Source organism: Aspergillus piperis (assembly GCF_003184755.1).
Source record: "Aspergillus piperis CBS 112811 unplaced genomic scaffold BO85scaffold_23, whole genome shotgun sequence".
Lineage (NCBI taxonomy): Eukaryota > Fungi > Ascomycota > Eurotiomycetes > Eurotiales > Aspergillaceae > Aspergillus > Aspergillus piperis.
This window is the reverse complement of record NW_020291613.1, coordinates 120454-142230: the sequence shown is the minus strand read 5'-3', so window position 1 is coordinate 142230 and position 21777 is coordinate 120454. Positions and strand designations below refer to the sequence as shown.

The 21777-nt window shown below is 54.6% G+C and overlaps 4 protein-coding genes across 4 annotated transcripts; 2 read left to right on the top strand and 2 right to left on the bottom strand.

The window, feature by feature from the left end:
- Positions 1–97: 97 nt before the first annotated feature.
- Positions 98–1376, top strand: BO85DRAFT_504180 (5'-methylthioadenosine/S-adenosylhomocysteine nucleosidase family protein; the record flags this gene model as incomplete). The annotated part of the gene is made up of 1 exon (XM_025664287.1): positions 98–1376. A coding segment is annotated over exon 1 (1083 nt), but the record flags the coding sequence as incomplete, so codon positions are not given.
- Positions 1377–3865: 2489 nt separating this feature from the next.
- BO85DRAFT_153534 (ankyrin repeat domain-containing protein) lies at positions 3866–4780 on the top strand. The gene has a single exon (XM_025654163.1). It carries the CDS (start codon positions 3898–3900, stop codon positions 4618–4620), a length of 723 nt encoding a protein of 240 aa, XP_025511403.1. The 5' UTR covers positions 3866–3897; the 3' UTR covers positions 4621–4780.
- A 552-nt stretch (positions 4781–5332) lies between these two features.
- Positions 5333–7601, bottom strand: BO85DRAFT_504172 (GMC family oxidoreductase; the record flags this gene model as incomplete). Its single annotated transcript, XM_025664286.1, has 6 exons — positions 5333–5424; positions 5487–5549; positions 5628–6080; positions 6146–7046; positions 7118–7159; positions 7239–7601. The coding sequence occupies 6 exons, from the start codon at positions 7599–7601 to the stop codon at positions 5333–5335; spliced, it is 1914 nt and encodes a 637-aa protein (XP_025511402.1).
- An 890-nt stretch (positions 7602–8491) lies between these two features.
- BO85DRAFT_504170 (lovastatin nonaketide synthase) lies at positions 8492–20666 on the bottom strand (the record flags this gene model as incomplete). Its single annotated transcript, XM_025664285.1, has 3 exons — positions 8492–11479; positions 11560–20307; positions 20382–20666. The coding sequence occupies 3 exons, from the start codon at positions 20664–20666 to the stop codon at positions 8708–8710; spliced, it is 11805 nt and encodes a 3934-aa protein (XP_025511401.1). The 3' UTR covers positions 8492–8707.
- Positions 20667–21777: the final 1111 nt, after the last annotated feature.

Below are 21777 nucleotides of genomic sequence, written 5' to 3'. Positions count from 1 at the left end.
CCGGAAGTAGATGTGTTGGATCAAGCATGAAGAGTGTTCAGCGCCAGACATCGTTCTACGGATGCGAGCGAATGGAAGGGTTACTTCAAACCAGCGTGGGATGATCATGGAGCGGGGGTGGAAGAAAATAATGGTGGAAGATTGCCATTTCAGCAAATCAGGCACCATGCCCACTGCAAGCTCTGCACTTAGTGTGATTGTATGCAGGAGATGCATACTAAGTACACTGCCACGCCATCAGGCCTGGCGAGGCTGAGAGATTCGCCGGTCGGACATTTGGGCGCTATCAATTGATGGCTTTCTCCCACTTTCCACCACCTGCACAGAAAAAAGCCCTCTCGAGACTGATTCACCAACACCTGGGCATAGAGACGCTTGTTCTGTTCAGTCAATCTGTGGGAAGAGCCCATCATATCCCTACATCACCTCGCATAGAGCATCAACAACCGCATCTCATGCAAAACCCCCCGAAGCGGAGAAAACTCGACCTGGGAGAGAGTCTCAGGCGACTTTCCCACGATGACTACACCATCGGCTGGGTGTGTGCTCTTGCCACTGAGGCAGCGGCAGCAATGGCCATGCTGGATCAGATCCATCCAGCCTTGCCCACTCACGCGCGAGACAGCAACTCGTATACTCTCGGGTCCATCGGCCGTCATAATATCGTGATCGCTTGTCTCCCCGCCGGCATCTATGGCACCACGTCAGCAGCCACTGTCGCCAGCAATATGTTCATCAGTTTTGGATCGATTCATCATCTAGTTATGGTCGGGATCGGGGGAGGGGTGCCGTCTGCATCGGTGGATATCCGGCTTGGGGATGTCGTGGTGAGCATTCCCACTCCCTGCTGCGAGGGCGTGGTGCAATACGACTATGGCAAGGCCATCAGAAAAGGGCACTTCGAGCGCACAGGCACTTTGAATAAGCCGTCTACTGCCCTTCTGACAGCAGTCAATAACGTTCGGGCGGCGGACCTCCGCAATGGCAGCCAGATACCCGTCGTGATATCGGAGATGTTGGCGCGTAATCCGCAGATGGTGGAGACGTTCACGCCTCCCGGCTCTCAGAGAGACCTTCTTTTTGCTTCAGATTACGAACATGACCCAGCTGAACCGACCTGCGAGTTTTGCGACCGTGAAAAACTGCTTATCCGGTCGACACGCAGCTCTGATCGGCCGGTTGTTCACTACGGCCTGATCGCATCCGGAAACCAAGTGATAAAGCATGCACAAACCCGCGATTTGCTTGCAGCGGAGCTCAATGGCATATTATGTTTCGAAATGGAAGCGGCTGGGCTGATGGACAACTTTCCATGTCTTGTCATCAGAGGTGTTTCGGACTACTCAGACTCGCATAAAAACAAGGACTGGCAGGGCTATGCAGCTGCAACCGCGGCTGCATATGCAAAGCAGCTGCTTGCTACGATCGGTGCCTGCAGCCCTGGGCCTATCTCTGATCCTGCTGTTCCCGGGGCAATCACGGCTGCCCAGCACCGCGCATCGATGATGGATGCTCTGCGACCTGATCAACACGAGAGTCGGCAAGCTACGATAAAGCCCGCGCATGCTAAAACCTGCAGGTGGCTTCTTGAGAAGCAGGAATACGTGAACTGGCTGGACAGCGATCGTTTCCCCGAGCACCGTGGCTTTCTCTGGATCAAGGGAAAGGCAGGGAGTGGCAAATCCACTATGATGAAATTCGCATTTCTACAGGCCGATGCAACAGTGGATGCAAACACCAAGGTCGTCTCATTTTTCTTCAATGCCAGAGGAGAAGATTTGGAAAAATCAACATTGGGGATGTACCGGTCCTTGTTGGCGCAATTGCTGGAGAAAGTCCCAGAACTACAGGTACTTCTAGACGAACTCAACTTTGAGCGCTGGGACGAGATGTATCCTTGGTGTTGTGAGATACTTCAGTGCACCCTCCGCCGGTCAATCTCACAACTTGGCGGTCGTCGCATCATCTGTTTCATCGATGCCCTTGACGAGTGCGAAGAAGAACAGGTCCGCGGCATGGTTGGTTTCATCCAATCCCTTGGAGAGCATGCGTTATCATCAAAAGTCCACCTTCACGTCTGCTTCTCAAGCCGTCATTACCCCCACATTGCTATCGAGAAGGGGCTGGAACTGATACTGGAGGATCAGGAAGGTCACGCTAACGACATTACCCGATACCTGCAAAGCGAGCTCAAGATTGGGCGCAGTAAGCAAGCCGAAGATATTCGACGCGAGATACAGGCGAAGGCCTCTGGGATTTTCTTGTGGATGGTGCTTGGTGTGCGCATCTTGAACCGCGAATTCCAGCGCGGTCGTTTGCATGCCCTCCGCAAGAGACTTCGTGAGATCCCGGCCAAACTCAGTGATCTTTTCAAAGATATACTGACCAGGGATACTGCGAACATGGAGGATCTCTTACTTAGTATTCAATGAATTCTATTTGCGAGACGACCGCTCAAACGAGAGGAGCTGTACTTTGCCATCCTTTCTGCCGATCCCGACAATTTGACGGAGGCCTGGGACCCTGAAGACGTGACTGAGCAGGATATCGATCGATTCATATTGAGCGCCTCCAAAGGACTCGCCGAGACAACTAGATCAAAGGCAAAGACCGTTCAGTTTATACATGAGTCCGTCCGAGACTTTTTGCTGAAAGAGAATGGATTGCGCGAGCTCTGGCCTGAGCGTCAGGAAAACTTCGAGGCTTCCAGTCATGATCAACTGAAGCAGTGTTGCAACAACACCCTCCTTTCCAAAGCTAGCAACCGCATTGCAGAGGAGCAGTATATTGCATCTGCTTTCAGGGATGAGCTAAAAGCCTTAAGGGGCTCTGTCTCTCGAAAGGTCCCATTCCTACAATACGCGGTGCACAATGTCCTTCAACACTCCGAAGCCGCAGAGAAAGGTGGCATCCGCCAGGGATGCTTTCTTGGCAACTTCAATTTCTCCCGCTGGAAGCGTTGCAGCAATATATTCGAGAGGTACAAAGCCCGTCGTCATACGGAATCTGCATGTCTTCTTCAAATCCTTGCGAAATATGACCTATCGAATTTGATTCTGGCGATATGCAAAGACGAGCCATGTGGTTCTATATCGAGCAAGCGTGACCTTGACTTTCTGGTTTCCTATGCTGTTAGGAATGACCATAGGGATTTTCTCGATTCCATCATCCGAAGCCAGCTGCAAGACGCTTCAGCTTCCTCTACCGCTTGTATCGAAATGGCGCTCCGTTACACCATCCAATTTGATCGAGAAGCTATGTTTGCGAACCTCATGACACACACCCATGTTAACCTCAATCAACTGGATAAAGATGGGAAACAGTATCTACATTACGTGATCCAGTACGGCCGCGACTCCATGTTCGACAGAATGTTAGCTATGCGCGAGATTGACTTGAATGCACCCGATGTACACGGTGACACGCCTTTGCATTACGCCATTCGATTTAAGCAACAATATATCTTCACCAGACTTATTACAATGGATCAGATAAACTTGAGTGTCCAGAACATGGCTAATCAAACTTTATTACACTGTGCTATGCAATACGGACGGGAGAAGATGTTCGATTTACTGATAATGAGAGACAATGCCGATATCACTGCTAATTTATGCTCCGCCATCGAGCGTAATGACGAGCTTGTGTTCAATCGACTGTTAGCAACACAGCCTGTTCGAGTAACTGCGACAAACAAAGATGGCAAGAAGCCAATGATACTGGCAATCGAACGCTCAAATCCTGCCATGATTAAGTCGCTCTTGGAAATGAGCTGCACGGAGGTAGGTGTTGCTCATCCCCGATTCCCCTTCCAAGAAGCCCCATTCGCGTCTGGCGTTATTCTAATGTTAGTTATTACGTCTTCAGGTACCCCTCTCCAAGCAAGGTTGGAATAGAATGCTTCATTGCGCAGCCCTAAATAGATGGGGTGAGATTGTAGAGCTACTAGTTACCATGGAGGACCTCTTCACTCACTTGAATAGTCCGTGCGCAGAAGCCGTTTTGCTCTACGCCGCATGGAGTGGCCATAAGACCCTTGTGGATAGAAATTTAGCTACAGGGAAGCCTGATCCAAACGCAAAAGCCTTTGATGGGAAGACAGCACTTGCGTACGCTGCATGCGGAGGCTACACAGACATTGCGATACAACTACTCTCGAAAGAAAATGTTGAACCTGATGTCAAAGATTGGTATGGGATGACACCACTTGCATACGCTGCATCTAGAGGCCACGAAAACATTGTTATCCAGCTACTCTCGACAGAAGGAATCAATGTCGATGCAGCAGATTCACTCGGAATCACGCCACTCATGCACGCTGCCACTAGCGGCCATGCAGGTGTTGTTCACCTACTGCTGTCTACAGGAAAGGCCAAGCCTGACTTTAAAGACATGTTTGGATTTACGCCCTTGTCTGAAGCCGCAGTGAATGGTCACGAAGACGTGGTACGTCGGTTACTTGCAAACCGAAGACCTGATCTTCCCCCAGACAATGTTGGGGGTCGAAAAGCACTTTTGGCGGCAAAGGCTTATCAGCACGATAGGATTGTGAAGATACTGGAGAACTGGTTAACACTTTCCCCTCATTTCGAAAAAAGATCGAATGCACGAATCACGTAAGATATATCTGTTGTTTCTGCTTAAATACATGAAAAAAACCTTATGGGGGCTGAAGGCTGCTTTCCAAACATATTCCTCGCGTTCATCTTGACACAGCAGCGGACATACATTTTGAGAGAAAACTTGGTCACACGGAATTTGAGAACGGAAGTTGTACTGCGCTATGAATAGGAAGGGGGAAAGTGGCATACCATGACTTAGCGTTGAACCATATATCGTGATCGCAAGTGGTACGGGACGTCAACTTGGCCGCGCAATGTGAGGTCATCGACTCTGCTCCAGGTAATATTTCCTTAATTGGAATGCCGGTCTAGAGCAACTAGCTTTGTAATATAAGAGAAAACGGCTTTCCTTTTCCCTCCGTAACCACTTGAAGATGCCTACCACTTTTGGTAAGCTTAGCTCCCACGGTTGTGCTACCCCCGGATCGTTCGAGTTGAAGCTTGTAGTTTCATACTGTGAGCAAAAATCGTCGACGTAACACATTGCACGTCCTCCAAACTCTCATGTTCTTTCATATAGCAGGGACGTATATGGAAGTTATCGACCAAAGAGAGGCTATGATATCATTATTACAGAGTCTTATTCTACAACAATGGATGCAAGTGAATGTAGCCGGTGACTAACAGTCAGTATAGTCCGTCAAGAGCACCTGTAACAAGTATTTATTCATTCCCATAGATAGTGGCTACTGTTTCAAAACCTCAATCATCTACAAGTCCGTACGGAGCTCATCGTGGCCCTTCTTCTTTCCGCTCTTCTGGTCGTTGATGATGTTATCGGTAATCTTTTCAGCGAACATGACTGCAATACTTTAGTGCCCCAAGTTATTGGCAAGTAGTTGGGATGTAAGACATCAAACTTACAGGCAGGGGCAAGAGGCAGACCAGGGGGCAGGAAAGGGAATGCCGAAGGATCGACAACTCGGACTGAAGAGGAGTAGACAGATTAGCCAACCGTTTTCACCTGATTATGGCAAAGGAAGAATAGGAAAGATAGTAACCTACCGTTGTCTAATCCCTTGATTGAACCCCGACTATCACAGACGGCATTCGGGTCATCCTCGCGACCCATGCGCAGGGTGGCCGCCGGGTGATGCATTGAACGGAAGCTATTCTTCAAGGCATGCTCAACTTCAGCCCAGGTGGCGGCTTCAGGGCCCGGAGCAAACTCATCGCCGATAATGATGGGCTCCATGGCTGGGTTTTCAAAGATCCGACGCATGTATTTGAGCGATGCAATCGACACTTCCAGATCGGTCGTGCTGGTAAGCCAGTGCGGGTGCACAACGGGCTTGTCGCTCATTTTGGTGGAGTTGAGAGTGATATTACCCACTGACATGGAAGTCATAGGAACGCCCATCAGGGAGGCATAGTTGTAGCCATCGTCTGGGTAGTCATGACCCAGCGGGAAGGAAACGACAATAAGTTCGGGCCAGTCCTTAGGCAAGGAACCCAGGTCTTCGAAAGCCGCGTCAGTAAACCCATCTAATGCCTGATAGAAAACAAGAGCATCTAGAACGTACCTGCTTTGGTCGACAGCGAGAAGTTTCGCAGATCGCTGGGAATATCCACAATTCCACCAAAGTCGGGACCAGGATTGGTCATCATGCCGGTGACGTTCTCTTTGAACAGATCTTCTTCATGCCAGCGTTTCTCATCATCCAACAGAATTGAGCTGGTTGGCGTTTTCACCCGATATGCGACTGCGAAGACAATGTGATCGTGCATGTTCTGGCCCACCGCATCATTTTTCAGAACTGGAGTAATGTTCAACTCTTGCAATTGTTTCTCTGGCCCAACACCTGAGACCATGAGGAGTTGCGGGGAGAGTACACCACCGCCAGCCAGAACTAATTCGTTCTTCGTCTCGATGGTGAATTGCTCAATTGATCGGGGACCACCGGACTTGTTGGGAATTTCGCGGGTGACGGCCACTCCCGTGGCCTTGGTCCCATCGAACTGGATCTTTTCCGCGAGGGTGTAGGTGAAGATATCGAGCTTCTTCTTTGGCGGCGGGGCATTCTTGACGTAGGCTGTCCAAGAGGTGCTCCGGGTGCCGTCGGTGCTGTTGATGGTGTCTAGGATCCAGCTGGAGCCAAGAAGCTCGCCATTGGCATAACTCAGGGTATGCTTGACCCCCAGAGCATCAAAGGCCTTGGCCAACCAAGTGCTGAAGGGATGCACCCAGCGTGGGTAGGTAATCTCCAGAGGCCCAGTGCCCTTGAGGCTGGGATCATACTCGGGTGTAGCATTGGCCAAGCGCGTAGTGGAATTAGGAGGAGTAAACTTGATGGACTTGTCGAAATATTCCTCTGTGTTGGGGTAGGTCCAGGACTGATCCCCAACCTCATCGGCCCATTTTTGCATGGCTCCGTAGGTTGGACGCAGGTAACCAAAATAGGAGAAGGCATGACTGCCACCAATCTATTTCAACAGTCAGATAAATATTGTAACAGTTCACAGAAGTAATGGTAGCCCCGGGGAGAAATACTGACCATCTTTCCACCAGTGAAGTTCAAGGCGCGGTTATTGGTTTCCTATGCAATGAAAAGTCAGTGCTCTACTGTATGATGGAAAGAAGAGATTGGGTCTGGGGAGAAGGGCCAATTCTCATACCGGCGTCCCGGGAATCTCCCACCAATGTTCCACATCATCGCGGGGAGGAGTGTTGCTGTTGTCAAAGAGTTCTGTGTATCCCGGAACTTGACTCAGGTTGCCTGTCCTCTCCTCATAATATCCGCCCCGCTCAACTACAGCCACATTGTAATGCTCAGCCAGGCGGCCGGCTGCGATGAGGCCAGTTACTCCGCCGCCGACTACCACGTAGTCATATGGCTCCGTCGGCTGGGGTGGGTTTTCATCCGCCTCAGGGCCCAGGTACTCCTGCAAGACCGGCCGGCGATGGTAGATATACGGGGTGGCCACCGCCGGACTGAGGCAGAGTGAGAAAAGGACGGCAGACTGCAGATGAGACCGCATCTTGCTCTAGGGCAGATTCTGATTTCTGTTCGATTGGCTGATTGACTGATCTAACAGCATTCTCCCGAAGGCCATCTATATACATACTATCTGATGAATATCATGGTAACAGTCATGACGGATAGGGAGTGGAACAATCGCACTCGATGACGGCCTCACAGCTAGCCGGATATCGCGTCAAGGCTCCATCCGGACCAGAATGGCATACTGTCTGCGATGGAGACTCGCCAAGCAGGATGAGAATGGGAGTGTTGGCCACACGTCGTTTGGCTACTCAAGGCTGTCATCAGTAGGCCACGACTACTACTGCTTTGTCACTCAAGATGCCGAGACGGGATCATAGAGTATAGACTACAGAAGTCTAGATGTAACTCGCCGGTTGGCGCGCCAGTGGCGGAGCGGAACGTGGAGAAGCAGATCTTGCTCGAGATTGATAGTGAAGTCGTTCGAGTTCTGGACTAAGCTTACCCGCGGACTTGTCAACAAGTCATGGCGTCAGGGACGAGTTGGAGGTTGTGCTAGCGGATCCTCGGTACTTGTTCCGCGGAGAGGACGAGGTGGATCAGGGTTACATGACGAGAGATTCAAGGTTGCCTTCGGTCCGCTCCCGTGAGCCTAGTCGTACCTTGCCAGGTCGGCTCATCCGCGGATACATCAGTCACAAAGGGGTCTAGTCTAATCCAAGGAGGTAGAAATAGATTCATACATTTTCCAACTGTTCGAAGGAAATGAAACGTCGGCGGTATGCAACCTGAACTCAACAAACTCTCTCCCCCCAAGTGTGCCCTGAACCAGGAAGTGCTATCAAAAGACCCATACAGCGTGGATCTTCAAATGGAAGACGTCAAGAGCCTACATGTATGAATCACGGTGACATGGAGAGCTACGTGCTCGACTAGGGATTTGGGTTGACATGCCAGAAGATTTCATCACGACTGATCTTGTCATTCAGATTAGACACACTACTTCACTATTTGCAACAACAGCAAACACGCCCTTTCAGGAAGAACAGGCCCGTCAAGGTGACCTATGTAGACACAACTAATTAGGTTTTAGAGCCCAAAAGCAATGAAACACTCAAATCAAAACAAACATAGTACTTGCTTCTATGCAATCCCCATCCACAAGTCTCTCAAATAATTTTCATCCACAGGGGGGCAAGCCACAAGATCCTTCTTCTCTGCCAGTAAGGCAATTGCCTTGCGGCAATTTAGAGCAAACATGTTATGTCCATTGAGGAAATAGTTTCGCAAAGTCTCGAGACGCAGCTGCTCATCTTCGCCGACTGCCTGCTCCAGCGCCTCGAGCCAGCCCTCCACGCTCACGGAGCGAGCACTGTGACCGTCACCTCGAATGGCTGCTGCCAGGCGAGGCAGTTGGTCGAGCGAGAGGGGCTTGGGGTTGGTAATGTGGAGGACCTCTAGTCCGGCGGGTCGAGTGGTGTCGTGCACCGCGGTTAGATGGCCCAATACGTCCGCGAGATAGTTGACGGGAATGAAATCGACCACGAAAGGAACATCGGACGTGCCAGCCTGAGGGACGACCCCATGACGCACCATGTCCATAACCATACCACGCACGATGTCCTGGTCAGAGGAAGGGACGCCAGTCACGGTGTTGCCCGAGATGGCAGACGAACGGTAGATGGTGACGGGGAACCCACGCGCAGCGGCCCGCGTGAGGAGCATCTCCGTAGCCCAGCGGGTCTTGAAGTAGCCATTGTCAACGGTCGCAGGAGGAGCGAAATGGATGGGACTAATTTCGTCGACTTGGATGCTGGAGAAATTACGCTGCGACTGCTCCCAGGATTGCAGATGGGGAACACTCCAGGTGGACAGGTAATGAATACGGCTGCCCCGGGCCCCCAGATTAGCCAGCTCGATGAGGGTAAGCGCTGAAGTCGTGTTGAGGTGCTTGAGATCATGGTATGTCTTGAGCAGCGACACCTCGGAGGCCAGATGGTATATCGCATGAATAGAGATTGCAAGGCGTTGGAAGTCGGCGGCAGCGAGGCCAAAGTGGGATTCATGTGCCAGGAATCCGGGAACGACTTGAATGCCTGTCAGGATGCGCTCCGGAGTGAGGGCCCCATTAAGCAGCTTGTACTCCATGAACTTCTGGAAAATCTGTCCATGATCGAGCGGAGCATAGCTGCCCAGCACGTAAACAGTCACACCGGGCCGCTGGGTAAGGAGATGGGCTAGTAGATGGACACCCGAGAAGCTATCGGCACCGGTCAGTAGGAGGTTGGTCACGGCTGCAGGAGGATGAGATTCGGAAGGATGGAAGCGATCATCCATGGGAAGAGTTGTCTCTGCAATCCAGTCAATGGCTTCTGCGCTGTGACTGCTCATGGCCTTCTTTGCCTTGGCCTTTTTGTCGTCGTTCTTCGTCTCTTTTTCGCTGGGGACGTCTGCTCCACCGAGCTGTCGGTCGATCAAATCGGCAATGCGCTTGGGGGTAGGTTCTTGAATCATGTCCTGCAGGCTTAGCGTCACTTGGTATTCCCTTCTGAGTCTGCCCTGTAGACGTAGGAAAAGCAGACTCTGGCCTCCCATCTGGAAGAAGTGGCTGGTGGGGTCAGGCGGCGCGTCTAGCTTTAATATGGCCTGCCACGAACGGCGGACCGCGTCGAGAGTCTCTGCCCTGCCCTTTTGTGGAGCCGATTGCTTTTTCTGGCCAGAGGCTGTCGGGTTGGCGGAAGAGGAGACTGGACTGTCCGCTGCTTTTTGGATCGGACGTGTCAACTCAACCAGGCATGTAAGTAGACTACGTCGGTCGGTTTTACCACTGGTGGTGGTTGGAAGAGCGTCGAGGAACTGGTAGGCACTGGGCAGCATGTAGTCGTTCAAGGAACTCTTGGCCCGTGCCTGCAGGAGCACAGCATATGCGGCCTTGTCATGGCTGGTCGACAGGGGTTTCTTGGGCACGATGAAGGCTATCAGTTGCCGATCATCCGTTAGGGAAGCTGGGTCCTCGTCCTCCGTTCGGGCTACAACAGCCAGATCAACGATACCCTGTCCCTCAGAGGTAAAGGATTCGCGATGCAGAACATGTTCGATCTCCCCGAGATCAATGCGCAGCCCGCGCAGCTTGACCTGCTTATCACCCGAAATGCGGCCCAGGAATTCTAGCTGGCCATCGGGCAAGAACCGACCACGATCACCCGTACGGAAGAGCATGGTCCAGCCACGCTCCTCATCGTCGAGACTGCAGAAGGGATTGCGCACAAACTGCTTACGGTTAACCTCCGGACGATTCCAATAGCCCTGGGCCACTTGCGGACCGCCGATGCAGATCTCGCCCACGAATCCCGGCGGTAACGGGTTCATGGCGGCGTCGACGATGTAATGACGGCAGTTGCCGAGGGCATAGCCAATGGGGATGTTAAGCTGCTCTGCCATCGGTCCGTCGCAGCGGTGGACGGTCGTCTGGACCACGGCTTCGGTGGGTCCCCAGCAGTTGTACAGCGTGGCCGAGGTGCCTAATTTGTGAAAGGCGTCGGCCAGGCGCGCGGGTAACCGCTCGCCACAGAGCAGGGAGATACGGTAGTTGGGATTTGCGGCTAGAGCGGCGCCATTGTGCTCAAGAACAAGGGCCATCTGGGTCGGGGTGAAGTAGGTGAAGGTCACGGCGGCCTCACGGATGTAGTCACCCAGCTGTACGGGGTTGCGGCGTGTAGCCTTGGTGGCAATGCAGAGCTGCCCCCCTACTGTCAGGGCCGACCATAGCTCTCCTACCGATAGGTCGAATGAGGGAGAGATCTGGTGTAGAAACCGGTCTTTCGAGTTGAAATTGAAGTGTTGCTGTACGGCTGCCAGCATTTCAAAGAGGTTTGTCTGGGACAGGCGGACGCCTTTGGGAGTTCCAGTGCTACCCTGTATTGCGTGGGGAGAGAAGGGGATCCGCGGGTTAGCCGTGAGCCATATCTTAGATGTAACAGCCGATATTAACTTACCGAGGTGTACAACATGTAGCACGGGTCGCTGGGAAGGGGGTGATGCACATCAGACAGCACACAGGTGGCTGTGGCATCGCGGATACTCAACAGGGCATAAGTTCCCTGACTTTGGGCCCGGACCTGGGATGCCAGTCCGCGACAGGCCTCATCAAAGAGCAACAGTCCCATTTCGGAGTCATCCGCAATGAATGCCAAGCGACCTACGGCCATAGTCGAGTCCATGGGCAGGTACCCGCAGCGGTTGAACAATACACCGAGCATGGAGACCACGAAGGGGATACCGGGTTCTGCCAGGATGGCCACATGTTGTCCTGGACGAATGCCTGCATCTTGCAACGAGAAAGCCAGGCGCCGGGCCGCAAACACGAGGTCCCGATAGGTGATGCTCTCGCCCTCGGATGTGCTCGCCGCCACAGCCGTTGGCTGGGTGTCGGCAAAGCCGAGCACTCTTCCAATGATGGAAGTGTCCTGCCAGCTATGGGGCCGCAGCGGGTGATTCCAGAATTGGATGCTCAGCCGCTCGATTTCACTTGCGCCGGCAAGAGGAACACTCGGAATAGGCTGGCGGTGGTCCTGAATGAGGGAGCACAAGAAGGTGTGAAAATTCTCAAAGAAGCGCTGCATGTCTTCCGCTCCGTACAGGGTGGTAGAGTATTCCAGCTGCAGCTGTAGCATGTGCTCTGCATCTTCGCGCGCCTCCAGGCTCAGCTCACAGGCCGAGGGCATGTTCTGAGCCTCGAGCTTGTGTAAAACAAAGTCGCCGGCTTGATAAATGGCCTGGCCCTCAGGCTGCTGGTAGTTGACCATCACCTGGCCCAACGGAGAATGTCCTGGGCTCCGGGGGACCTTGGTCTCGCTGACAATCACGTCGAAGGGAACCATGCTGTGGGACATGGCCTCACGGATGCGTCCGCTCATGGTGCGGAGCAGCTGCTCAAAGGTGCCCGAGCAAGCATCCTGGCATCGGATGGGTGTCATGTTAACGAAGAAGCCCAACAAGTCGCTGAACTCTGCGTGTGGCCGGTTGCCATCCACCATCAGCATGGTCAGGTCCGGATCTTCGGTGAAACGGTAGAGGAAGGCCCGGAAGGCGCTGAAGATGAACTGGAAGGGACTGCTTTGGGCCTGGGTGCAGATTCGCTTGATTCGCTTGAGCTGGGATGCGTCAATCTGGACGGTGAGATTTTCGCGCGAGTAGTCGTCGAGCGCGGGGCGTTCAGTCAAGGCGAAGGGAAGCAGAGGACTGGCGACAGGGATACCGTCTAGCGTGCGTCGCCAGTAGTCAATGTGGGATACCATTGACTCGGACTCGAGCAGCTGGTTATGCCACAGAGTGAAGTCGGCATAATTGATCTTCGGGGCAGGCAGGGAATTGAGACTTCGGCCACTGCGCAGGGTATCATATAAGGTCGATATCTGCGTGAGGAGAGGGTCGGTATTGGCGCGATCAGTGCAGATGTGGTGCATTATGAGCACCAGTGCATAGTTTCCTGGTGTCACCTTGACGAGGGTGGCATCGATTAGCTGACCGATTTCAATGTTCAACTGTATACGCTTCAGCGTGGAGACCAGGGCTTGCAGGGCTTCTGTTGGGTCTTCTGCAGCAGACACATCCCGGAACTTGACTGTCAACGGAGAGGGAGGGAGGATCGTCTGCTCTGCATACTCGTCTCCCTCCTGGTAGGCCGTGCGGAGGATTGGGTTTCTTGCCTGCAGTTCGAATAGCGTTTGACGGACGAGAGAGAGATCCGGGGTCCCGCGCAGGTGCATGGTCACTGGAATATTCAGGAAGGATTTGTCCTCGGCAAAGCTATGCGCGAACCAGAGACGGTGCTGGAAGGTGGACAAGGGCAAAGGACGCGACACATCTGCCGTAGGAATGCCGATAGTGGTGACATTGCCGCTGCTTCCTGGGGACGAGCTTGAGGATGCAGAAGCAGCAGCGTTATCGGCCTTCTTGGGCGCGGACTGGCCAGTTTTCTTCTCCTGCTCGCCGTACAGACGCACGGCCTTCTCGATCAAAACACGAATGGACGGAGCCCCCATCACATCGAATAAAGCAACGTCGACGCCCAGGGACTTGGTAAACCAGTTGCGCAGATCGACCGCCAGTAACGAGTCGAGTCCATAGATGGGATCCGCCGGTTTCAGCGACTCCTTGCTGGCGCCCAGGGAGACGGCCAGCTTCTCGACAAAGCGCTCCAGCAACAGACCAGCCCGCTGTTCCGGGTCTGTAGTCTGCGCGAAAAGAATGGGCAAGCTGACTTCTCCAGGCTTCTGGCCTGAATGCCGATCAAAGTCATGGTTCTGATAGAGGTTCTTGAAAAGGGAATGGGCGGCCCAATACACGTCGTCACGCGTGAGGATGACTCCGGTTATTGTCTGATAGAGGTCGACGCCGCGATCGGAGACCACTTGGGACTGGCCATCCCCGAACACGGCCTCTTCGACTTGCTGCATCAGCTCTTGGCCGTTGACGCCGTCAAAACCTTCCTGCTCCATGAATCGCTCCAAGGCCGCTGCCTCGGCAGCGACACCCATGCCAGTGATGCGTCCGCAGTTCATCGTGGAAGCAGGCAGCCCAATCTGGCGTCGATACCGCATCAAAGCATCAAGATAGGTGTTGGCTGCAGCGTAGTTGCCCTGGGACCGCGTGCCAAAGCAGGCCGAAACCGAGGAAAATGTCACAAAGAAGTCCAGGGGCAGGCTCTTGGTGGCCTGGTGGAGGTTGAAGGCGCCAACCACCTTGGGCTGTACACACTGATGCCATTGCGCGTAAGTCATGTTCTCCAATGCGGCATCAGCCAGCACCATGGCCGCATGGAAGACTCCACCCAGGTTGCGAATTCCACCCACACAGGCCTGCACATCGGCCGGATTGGCCACATCCCCCTTATACACGGTCACGTCAATACCGTGTGCCCGCAGCCACGATACGGTGGCTTTAGCCTCAGCACGAGACTCACCAGACCGCGACAGAAAGACCAAATGCTTAGCGTTGCGTTGCAGCATCCACTCCGCCAAGGTGCGGCCCAGCCCTCCCAGACCTCCTGCCAGCAGATAGGTCTTATCTGGGTGGAACTGGTTGGCACGCCGACTCCAGGTGGCAGGCCTGACGGGCACCTGCGTGTCTTCGCGAGCCACCAGCACCACTTGGCCAATGTGCTCCCCGGTTTGTACAAGACGGAAAGCTTGAGGGGCGTCGGAATAAGGCACGCCCCGAATAGTTTCGGGGAGCCCCAGCTTGCCGACATGACACAAGTCGCAAACCTCTTGGAAGAGACGGGCCCCCAAGGCCCGATCGGTGGCATACAGATTCACCAGGTCAACGGCCGCAAATAGGACATTGCGCTGGAAAGGTGCCATTTCCAGCATGGCATTCTCCCGGATGTCATGCGTACCGATCTCCACGAACCGGCCAAATGCGGCCACACAGCGCCAGGATCCATGCAGCAGCTTGCCGGTGAGACTATTCAAGACGACGTCCACGCCGCGGCCGCTGGTCAGCTGTTGCACCCCATTCACAAAGCTGAGGTCCTGCGACGAAAAAATCCGGTCTGCTGACAGTCCGTATCGCTTGGTTAATAAAGCGCGTTCCGCCTCTGAGCCGGCAGTGGCGATGATACTGGCGCCCACCATCTGGGCAATTTGGACGGCCATCTGGCCCACCCCACTGGCCGCGGCATGAATTAGCACGCTCTCCTTGGCTTGCAGGCGGGCGATCTCGATCAGTGCATAGTAAGGGGTGACCAGGATCTGGGGCAGAGCTGCCGCATCCTCGAAGGGCATAGGTCCCAGTCGGAAGCAGCACGACGCTGGATTGCGCACGACTGAGCGATGCGCCCCTTGACCCGGGCGAATGGCCAGCACCTTGTCGCCCGGCTGAAACTTGGTCGGATCCACGAGGCTCCCTACGCGTCGCACCAGACCGGCGCATTCATCGCCCAGGCGATAGTCGTCAATGGCACCCGTGGCGGCCGCGACATCACGGGCTGACACCGTGGAGGCCTTGACCTCGATCTCGACCTCATCTGGCCCTAAGTTATCCTGCAGCAGCTCATCGTCATCTTCCCAGACCAAGCTCTCCAACCGGCCCACTTGACCGACGGTCAGCTTGATTGGACGCTGTCTGCTGAACGACTCCAGCTTCGGCCCTGAACTGACACCACCGCGAACCTTAGCATTCAGTGCATCATCGGCTTCGATGCGTGGAATAAACAAGGTGTTCTCGCGCAGGGACCATTCCTCGTCTACAATGTCGCGATTCAGCAGTTGCGTAATGAATGAAACCACAGAATTGGGAGAAGATTTAACTGGCACATCCAAGGTGACAATGCGGGATCCTTCATTCTCGATGCGGGCCACACGCATCAGGCCGATGATCATGGCGCTCACTGGGTTCTCGGGCACTTGGTCAGTGGCACCTTCAAGGAGCCATACAAGGTTGAGCTGGGGCCGCAGTAACAAGGCCCGTGCTGCATCGAACACGGATTCGCTGGTTGAATCTCTCGCCATGAACAGAGGGCTGTCCAAACTGGCCAAAACAACGACATCAGCGTCTACGAGTGACATCTTGGATAACTCGTTGAAACCTATACAGGAGGTCGGGCGATGTTTCAAGGAGGCCCCGAGGCGGGAGATGAGATCAACCGTCCGGCTGGAGGGAGGTGATGAATGGACAATCACTAGCGGCCTGGAATTGGATTCATCAGGGGCGGTCGTAGCTGTCTTCCAGACCGAAGCCTGGTCAGTCTGGAGGCGCTTCTCGAGCTGGGGCTCCGAGAACCCTAGAGGCGCAATCACTTGGCCATCTTGCTTGAGGAAGGGCACCACACTGCGTGACGTGGGTGCTGTAACAACGGCGAGGTCGTAGCCCTGCTCAGTTGGCTCCTCCAGAAGAACCAGTCCTGGCCATTGGCTGGCAAGCTGCTCCCATGCTTCGCCTGTTAAGCAGCCGCCATCCGCAGTGATGGGGGTGAGGGATTTGAATCGGCGTCGCTCTTGGCTGGGGCCACTCAGGGCCTGAAGAACCTGCTCCGTCTCCTGAACCCCATTGGTGACATGGAGAATCTGGGTGTTGGGGTGCTGGTGAACAAACATGTCGACCATTTCTGCACGAGAGGTCTTTGCCAGCCTGGGAGTATCAGCGCTGAGCTGATCGAAGGCCGCCTGCCAGCGCGTGCGGAAGAAAAGAGACCGGTCATTGGCATCGGTGCCACTGCCGAGCGAAGTCACTCGCAGGCCTGAGAAGGCCAGAAGCGGCTGGCCAGTGGCCGCCATCTCGACGTGCAGCTGGCTGATGGCCGAGCGGAAGCCCGACTGCTGCGTTGCGGTGTCCACCCACACCTCCTGCGGCCCGACAGCATCCTTAAGGGTCAGCATGGTTGGGTAGATGTGGCAGCTCTCCACGAAGGTAGGAATAAAGGCGGAATCCAGGTCATGACCCAGTACTTGCTCCAGGGCCGGGAAGATAGTGTGGAAGGTGGCATCCAACATCGTGGGATGCACAAAAGTCACATCCGCCGGTTGCCGCGCATATTGATCCGGACTGAAAGTGAGGCTGGCGCAGGCAAAGCCGGGCCCAGATTCGATGCTGCCGGTCAACAAGCGAAATTCATCGCCATACTGCAGGCCTATGTCGCCGAGATGACGATAATAGCGACTGACAGGCGCAGAGGCTGTGCTGCTCTTCAGGCGCAGGTCGCGATCGGGGGCGGCGAGGATAGTGGAGGGTTGGTCGACGGCCACCAGTCCCGAGCAATGCTCCGTACAGTTATACTGGCTGTCATAAGAAAATATTTTGAACTCGTACCAGGTATCGGACCGTGACATGGCGGAGGTAACCTGGGGTTGCAGGTCGACGATCAATTCCGTGCCCATGTCCGAGTCGTCGAGCACCAACGCCGCCTTGATGGACACGTTGCGTAAGGCAAACCCTTGCGCCGGCTGGATGCCTCCGCGGACGCGCGCCACAGCCTCAAAGGCCAGACTCATGTAGCCTGCCGCCGGGAAGAGCACCTTGCCGTCGATGACATGATCCGCCAGCCACGGCAGCTCGCGCAGACGCAGATAGTTGCGCCACCGCACGTGGTTGTCGATGGAGCCGGCCATCTGATGACCCAGCAGACTGTGGCGATGTGTGCGCAGTCGGTGGTTGTGGATCAATCGGGTTTCTGCCCAATAGCGCTCGGAGTGATCCCAGGCATAGCTGGGGAGGTCCTTCAGGCGACGGCCTCGAGGCGCGATGCTGAGAAGGCCCGACTCGGACAGGTAGGCATCGCCGTTGACAGCTGGCAAGTCCACGGGATACCCAACCTGGAAGAGCTGCCCGGCGAGCCCGAGGATGCCGTCGTAGTCGGGAGTGCCACGCGTGAGTGAAGCAAAGTAGGGCAGGTCCATGTTCAGACTCTTCATCACCTGCCGGGCCGGCCCCTTGAGGGCTGGATGGGGTCCGATTTCCACCAGCACATCTACGTTCTGATTCTCCGAGTCGTCCAACAAGATACCCACCAAGGCATCAGAAAAGCGCACGGTACCTGTCATGTTGGACGTCCAGTAGTCCGCTCCCATCTGATCGGCATCGGCTACGCGCGCCGTCACACTGGAGAACATGCGGGCCTTATCGGAGGGCTGCGCCGAGAAACCTGGGCAGTCATTCAGCGCCTTGGCGTAGGCTGGGGCCAGAGGGAACATGTGGTGGGAATGGAAGGCCTGCGCGACCTGTAAGCGGCGGGCGAAGATTTTGCGGGCTTCCAGGTTCTTCTGGACTTCGATAATGGCATCCTCATCGCCGGACAAGGTGACACTAGATGGGCTGTTCACGGCGGCAATGACAGCTCTGCCCTTGTAGGCCTCTAACTCAGCCAGGGCCTCTGTCTCACCCAGACCAACGGCCATCATTGCCCCAGGAACAGCATCTGGACCGGCCTGTGCAGCGCCACTGGACATGTGGAGCCCCCTGTAGTACGCGGCGTACATGGCGCTTTCGAAGGAGAGAATGCCAGCTGCATAAGCGGCACCCATCTCGCCGGACGAGTGTCCGACAACGGCAGTGGGCTCGACACCCCAGCTCTTGAGAAGCTCGAGAATGGCCAGTTGTAAAGCGGTGCAGATGGGCTGTGACAGGTGAGTCTGACCGAGTTGGGAGTCCTCCTTGGTCCGGGAGAGCTCTTCCACAACCGACCATCGGGGTCCATCGGGAAGCGCTTTGAGCACCTGGTCCGTCCGTTGCAGGGTCTGAAGGAAGATGGGGGATTTCTGCATTAGCTGGCGACCCATGGCGTGCCACTGCGCACCCTGACCCGTGAAGACGAACCCCAGTCGTGGGGACTGCTTGTTGGCTTTGGTCCAGGCCGGCACTTTGCGCAAGCTATCCTTGATGGAGGTGATATTCTTTCCGATGGCATAAGACCGCTGGGCGTGCATCGAGCGGGAGGTGGACAGACTTAGGGCCAAGTCGGCTATATCGCAGCCCTCGTGTTTGTCCAGATACTCCACGAGCTTCTCGGTCCAGATGTTCCCAGCTTTATCCGTATGGGAGGTCAAAGGCACAAGGAACGGGCGCTCATGCGCCGCCGCCTTGAAGGCGGCTGGGAGAGCTATAGGCGGTCGTTCCTGAATGGTGTGTGGCCGGTAATCCTCCAGTACGACATGTGCATTGGCACCGCCATAGCCGAAAGAGTTGATGCTAACGCGCCGGTGACCGTGTGCGTTGAGAGGAAACTCAACCAGCTGAGTGGGAACCTGGATCTGCCATTCGTCAAACTTGATGTCGGGGTTGGGAATCTTGAAATGCATGTTGGGGGGAATCTGGCCCTTCTCCAGGGCCATGGTGGCCTTGATAATGCCGGCCAGTCCAGAGGCCCCCTCTGTATGACCGATGTTGCTCTTAATCGAGCCCACATATAGTGGCTGCTGGCGCCGCTTGGAGCCAAACACAGTTCCCAAGGCTTCCGTCTCCAGAGGATCTCCGCGACCAGTGCCCGTTCCATGGGCTTCGACGTAAGTGGTGTCAGCCGGGTCCAAGCCTGCCGATTGGTATGTCTTCCTGATGAGCTCCTCCTGCCCCGCGGCAGAAGGGAGTGTGATGCCCTGTTTTGTCCCGTCATGGTTGGATCCGGTCGCTCGAACGACCGCTCGAATATCATCGCCATGCAGCTCCGCCTGTCGCTGTCCGCGTAGTATGACTGCGCAGACACCGTCACCCCGCGCGTAGCCCTTGACACCAGCGGCAAAGGCACGGCTACGGCCTTCCTCAGATAGCATGCCCAAGTCTGTCATTGTGATGAAGATGTTTGGGTCAAAATGGAGGGCTGAGCCGACAATGATGGATGTGTCGCAGTCCCCACTCTGGACAGACTGTGCTCCCAGATGAAAGGCCACCAGAGACGAGGAGCAGGCAGTATCAATGGTGAGACTCATTCCCTGCAGATTAAAGACGTAGGAGACACGGTTCGACAGGATAGCATTGCCCGTGCCGGTCACGGTGTAACTCGGATAGTGTTCGAGATCTTTGGTCAGCATCGCATTATAATCATTAGTAAATGACCCGCATAGCACAGAAGTGCGTGAGCCGTTGATTTCTTCCAAGGTAATTCCGGCATCTTCCAATGCCTCATAAACCACCTCAAGGATCAGTCGTTGTTGGGGATCCATTGCCTCGGCCTCCTTGCCTGAGATCCGGAAGAAACTTCGATCAAAATGACCCAGGTCCTGATCGAGATAGTAGCCATATTTTGCGTTGGTCTGGTGCGTTCATCAGCGTAACGTGCTCGGACACAGCGTAGGGACAGGGGCATGGATTGGGAACTCTCACTGACCGTGCCCTTATGGGTGCCATCTGGATGAAAGAAGTTGTCGACGTTGAACCGATCCGCGGGCATTTTGCATCGCACATCCTTCTGCTGGACGAGGTTTTCCCAGAGCTTGCTGGGCCGGTCTGCACCTGCAACACGGCAGGCATAGCCTACCAGGACAGCCGGGTTGGGACCATCGATGGAGGTAACCGAGGACGCTGACTCAAAAGGAGAAAAGCCCGGCGAGGACTCTTTCGTAGAGACCTCTGGCTCTTGGGAAGTTCGTCTCCCTCTTAAGTCTCCAGCCATGGCTTTCCAGGCGCAGATAGAAGGGTGGAGAGGAGAAGAAAAGTATTATCAATATTAGGGCAAGAAGGCGGGAAGGGGAACGGTCCAGTCGAGAGGCATGAAAATATATTCTACGTCTTGAATGAGCGAAAGCGGGAAAGACAGAGAGTTTTAAAGTCACGACGGAGATGGAGGTAAATAAGGGTAGCAATTGATATTCCAGATCCAGATATTGCTGCTGCTACTCGGGCTGTCCACATGTAGTTCCACCCACACCCCTCCCCCTTTCCCACCGCCGGGTGGTATCTGCTGTTCACTGCAATCTGCGAGCTTCGTCCTCAGTAACTTGGCTGGCCGATCCATGACTGTCTCAGGAGGTTCTGCAGTTACTCTTCTAGACCGAAAGACTGCACAATTCTCCGCGGGATGCTTGGGTCACTCGGGGACACACTAGTCAGCCCCTTCGCCCTCTCCTCCGGCACGGGATGCTGGCCAAGTCTGATAACTGAACAACAGCCGGATATCTTTGTTCTATTTGTCCAGCATGCGTCTGGCATATAACCCCAAGGTTCGAAAGTGTTCGACGTAGGAGGCTTGACCGACCCCCCCTTACGGGAGCCGGACGAGCAAAGCAGGCAAGTTAGACTCCCGACGACCTCCCGGCAGGCAAGGGACTCGTGGGAGCCACCATCGGAATCCGACCTTGCTGCACCGGCGGCATGTGGCGGACAAAGCCATTCTGTGTCAGCCCAGAGTATGTACGAAGTCGACATGGTAGTACTGAAAGAAGGGATCTGTCTATATCTTGTCCGATCACGCAAAGCCGTAACTTGAGGGAAGCCGAGCCTGAGTGAAGTTCTTGGCTGTTTCCCAGTAGAGCTAATATTGAATTAATGCATCAAGCTGTGTATGCAGTCCTAAGAAGGCTCATTTCTCGTCCAACATGACTATCCTGAATACTGTCAATCCTTCGACTAAAGACGTGAAAGCAAAGAACCCTCAGCGGGGGACAATGGCGGTTATTCTGCTATGGTGTGTAGCCCATGTACGATGATTACTATATTGTCATCTTACTAAAGTATACTAAGGTCATGAACCAGATCCATTTTTATCGCATCGAACTGATATGCAA

Excerpts from the sequence above, each read along its gene's own strand:
- BO85DRAFT_153534 (XM_025654163.1), top strand. The coding sequence starts at position 3,898 with ATGCTTCATTGCGCAGCCCTAAATAGATGGGGTGAGATTGTAGAGCTA.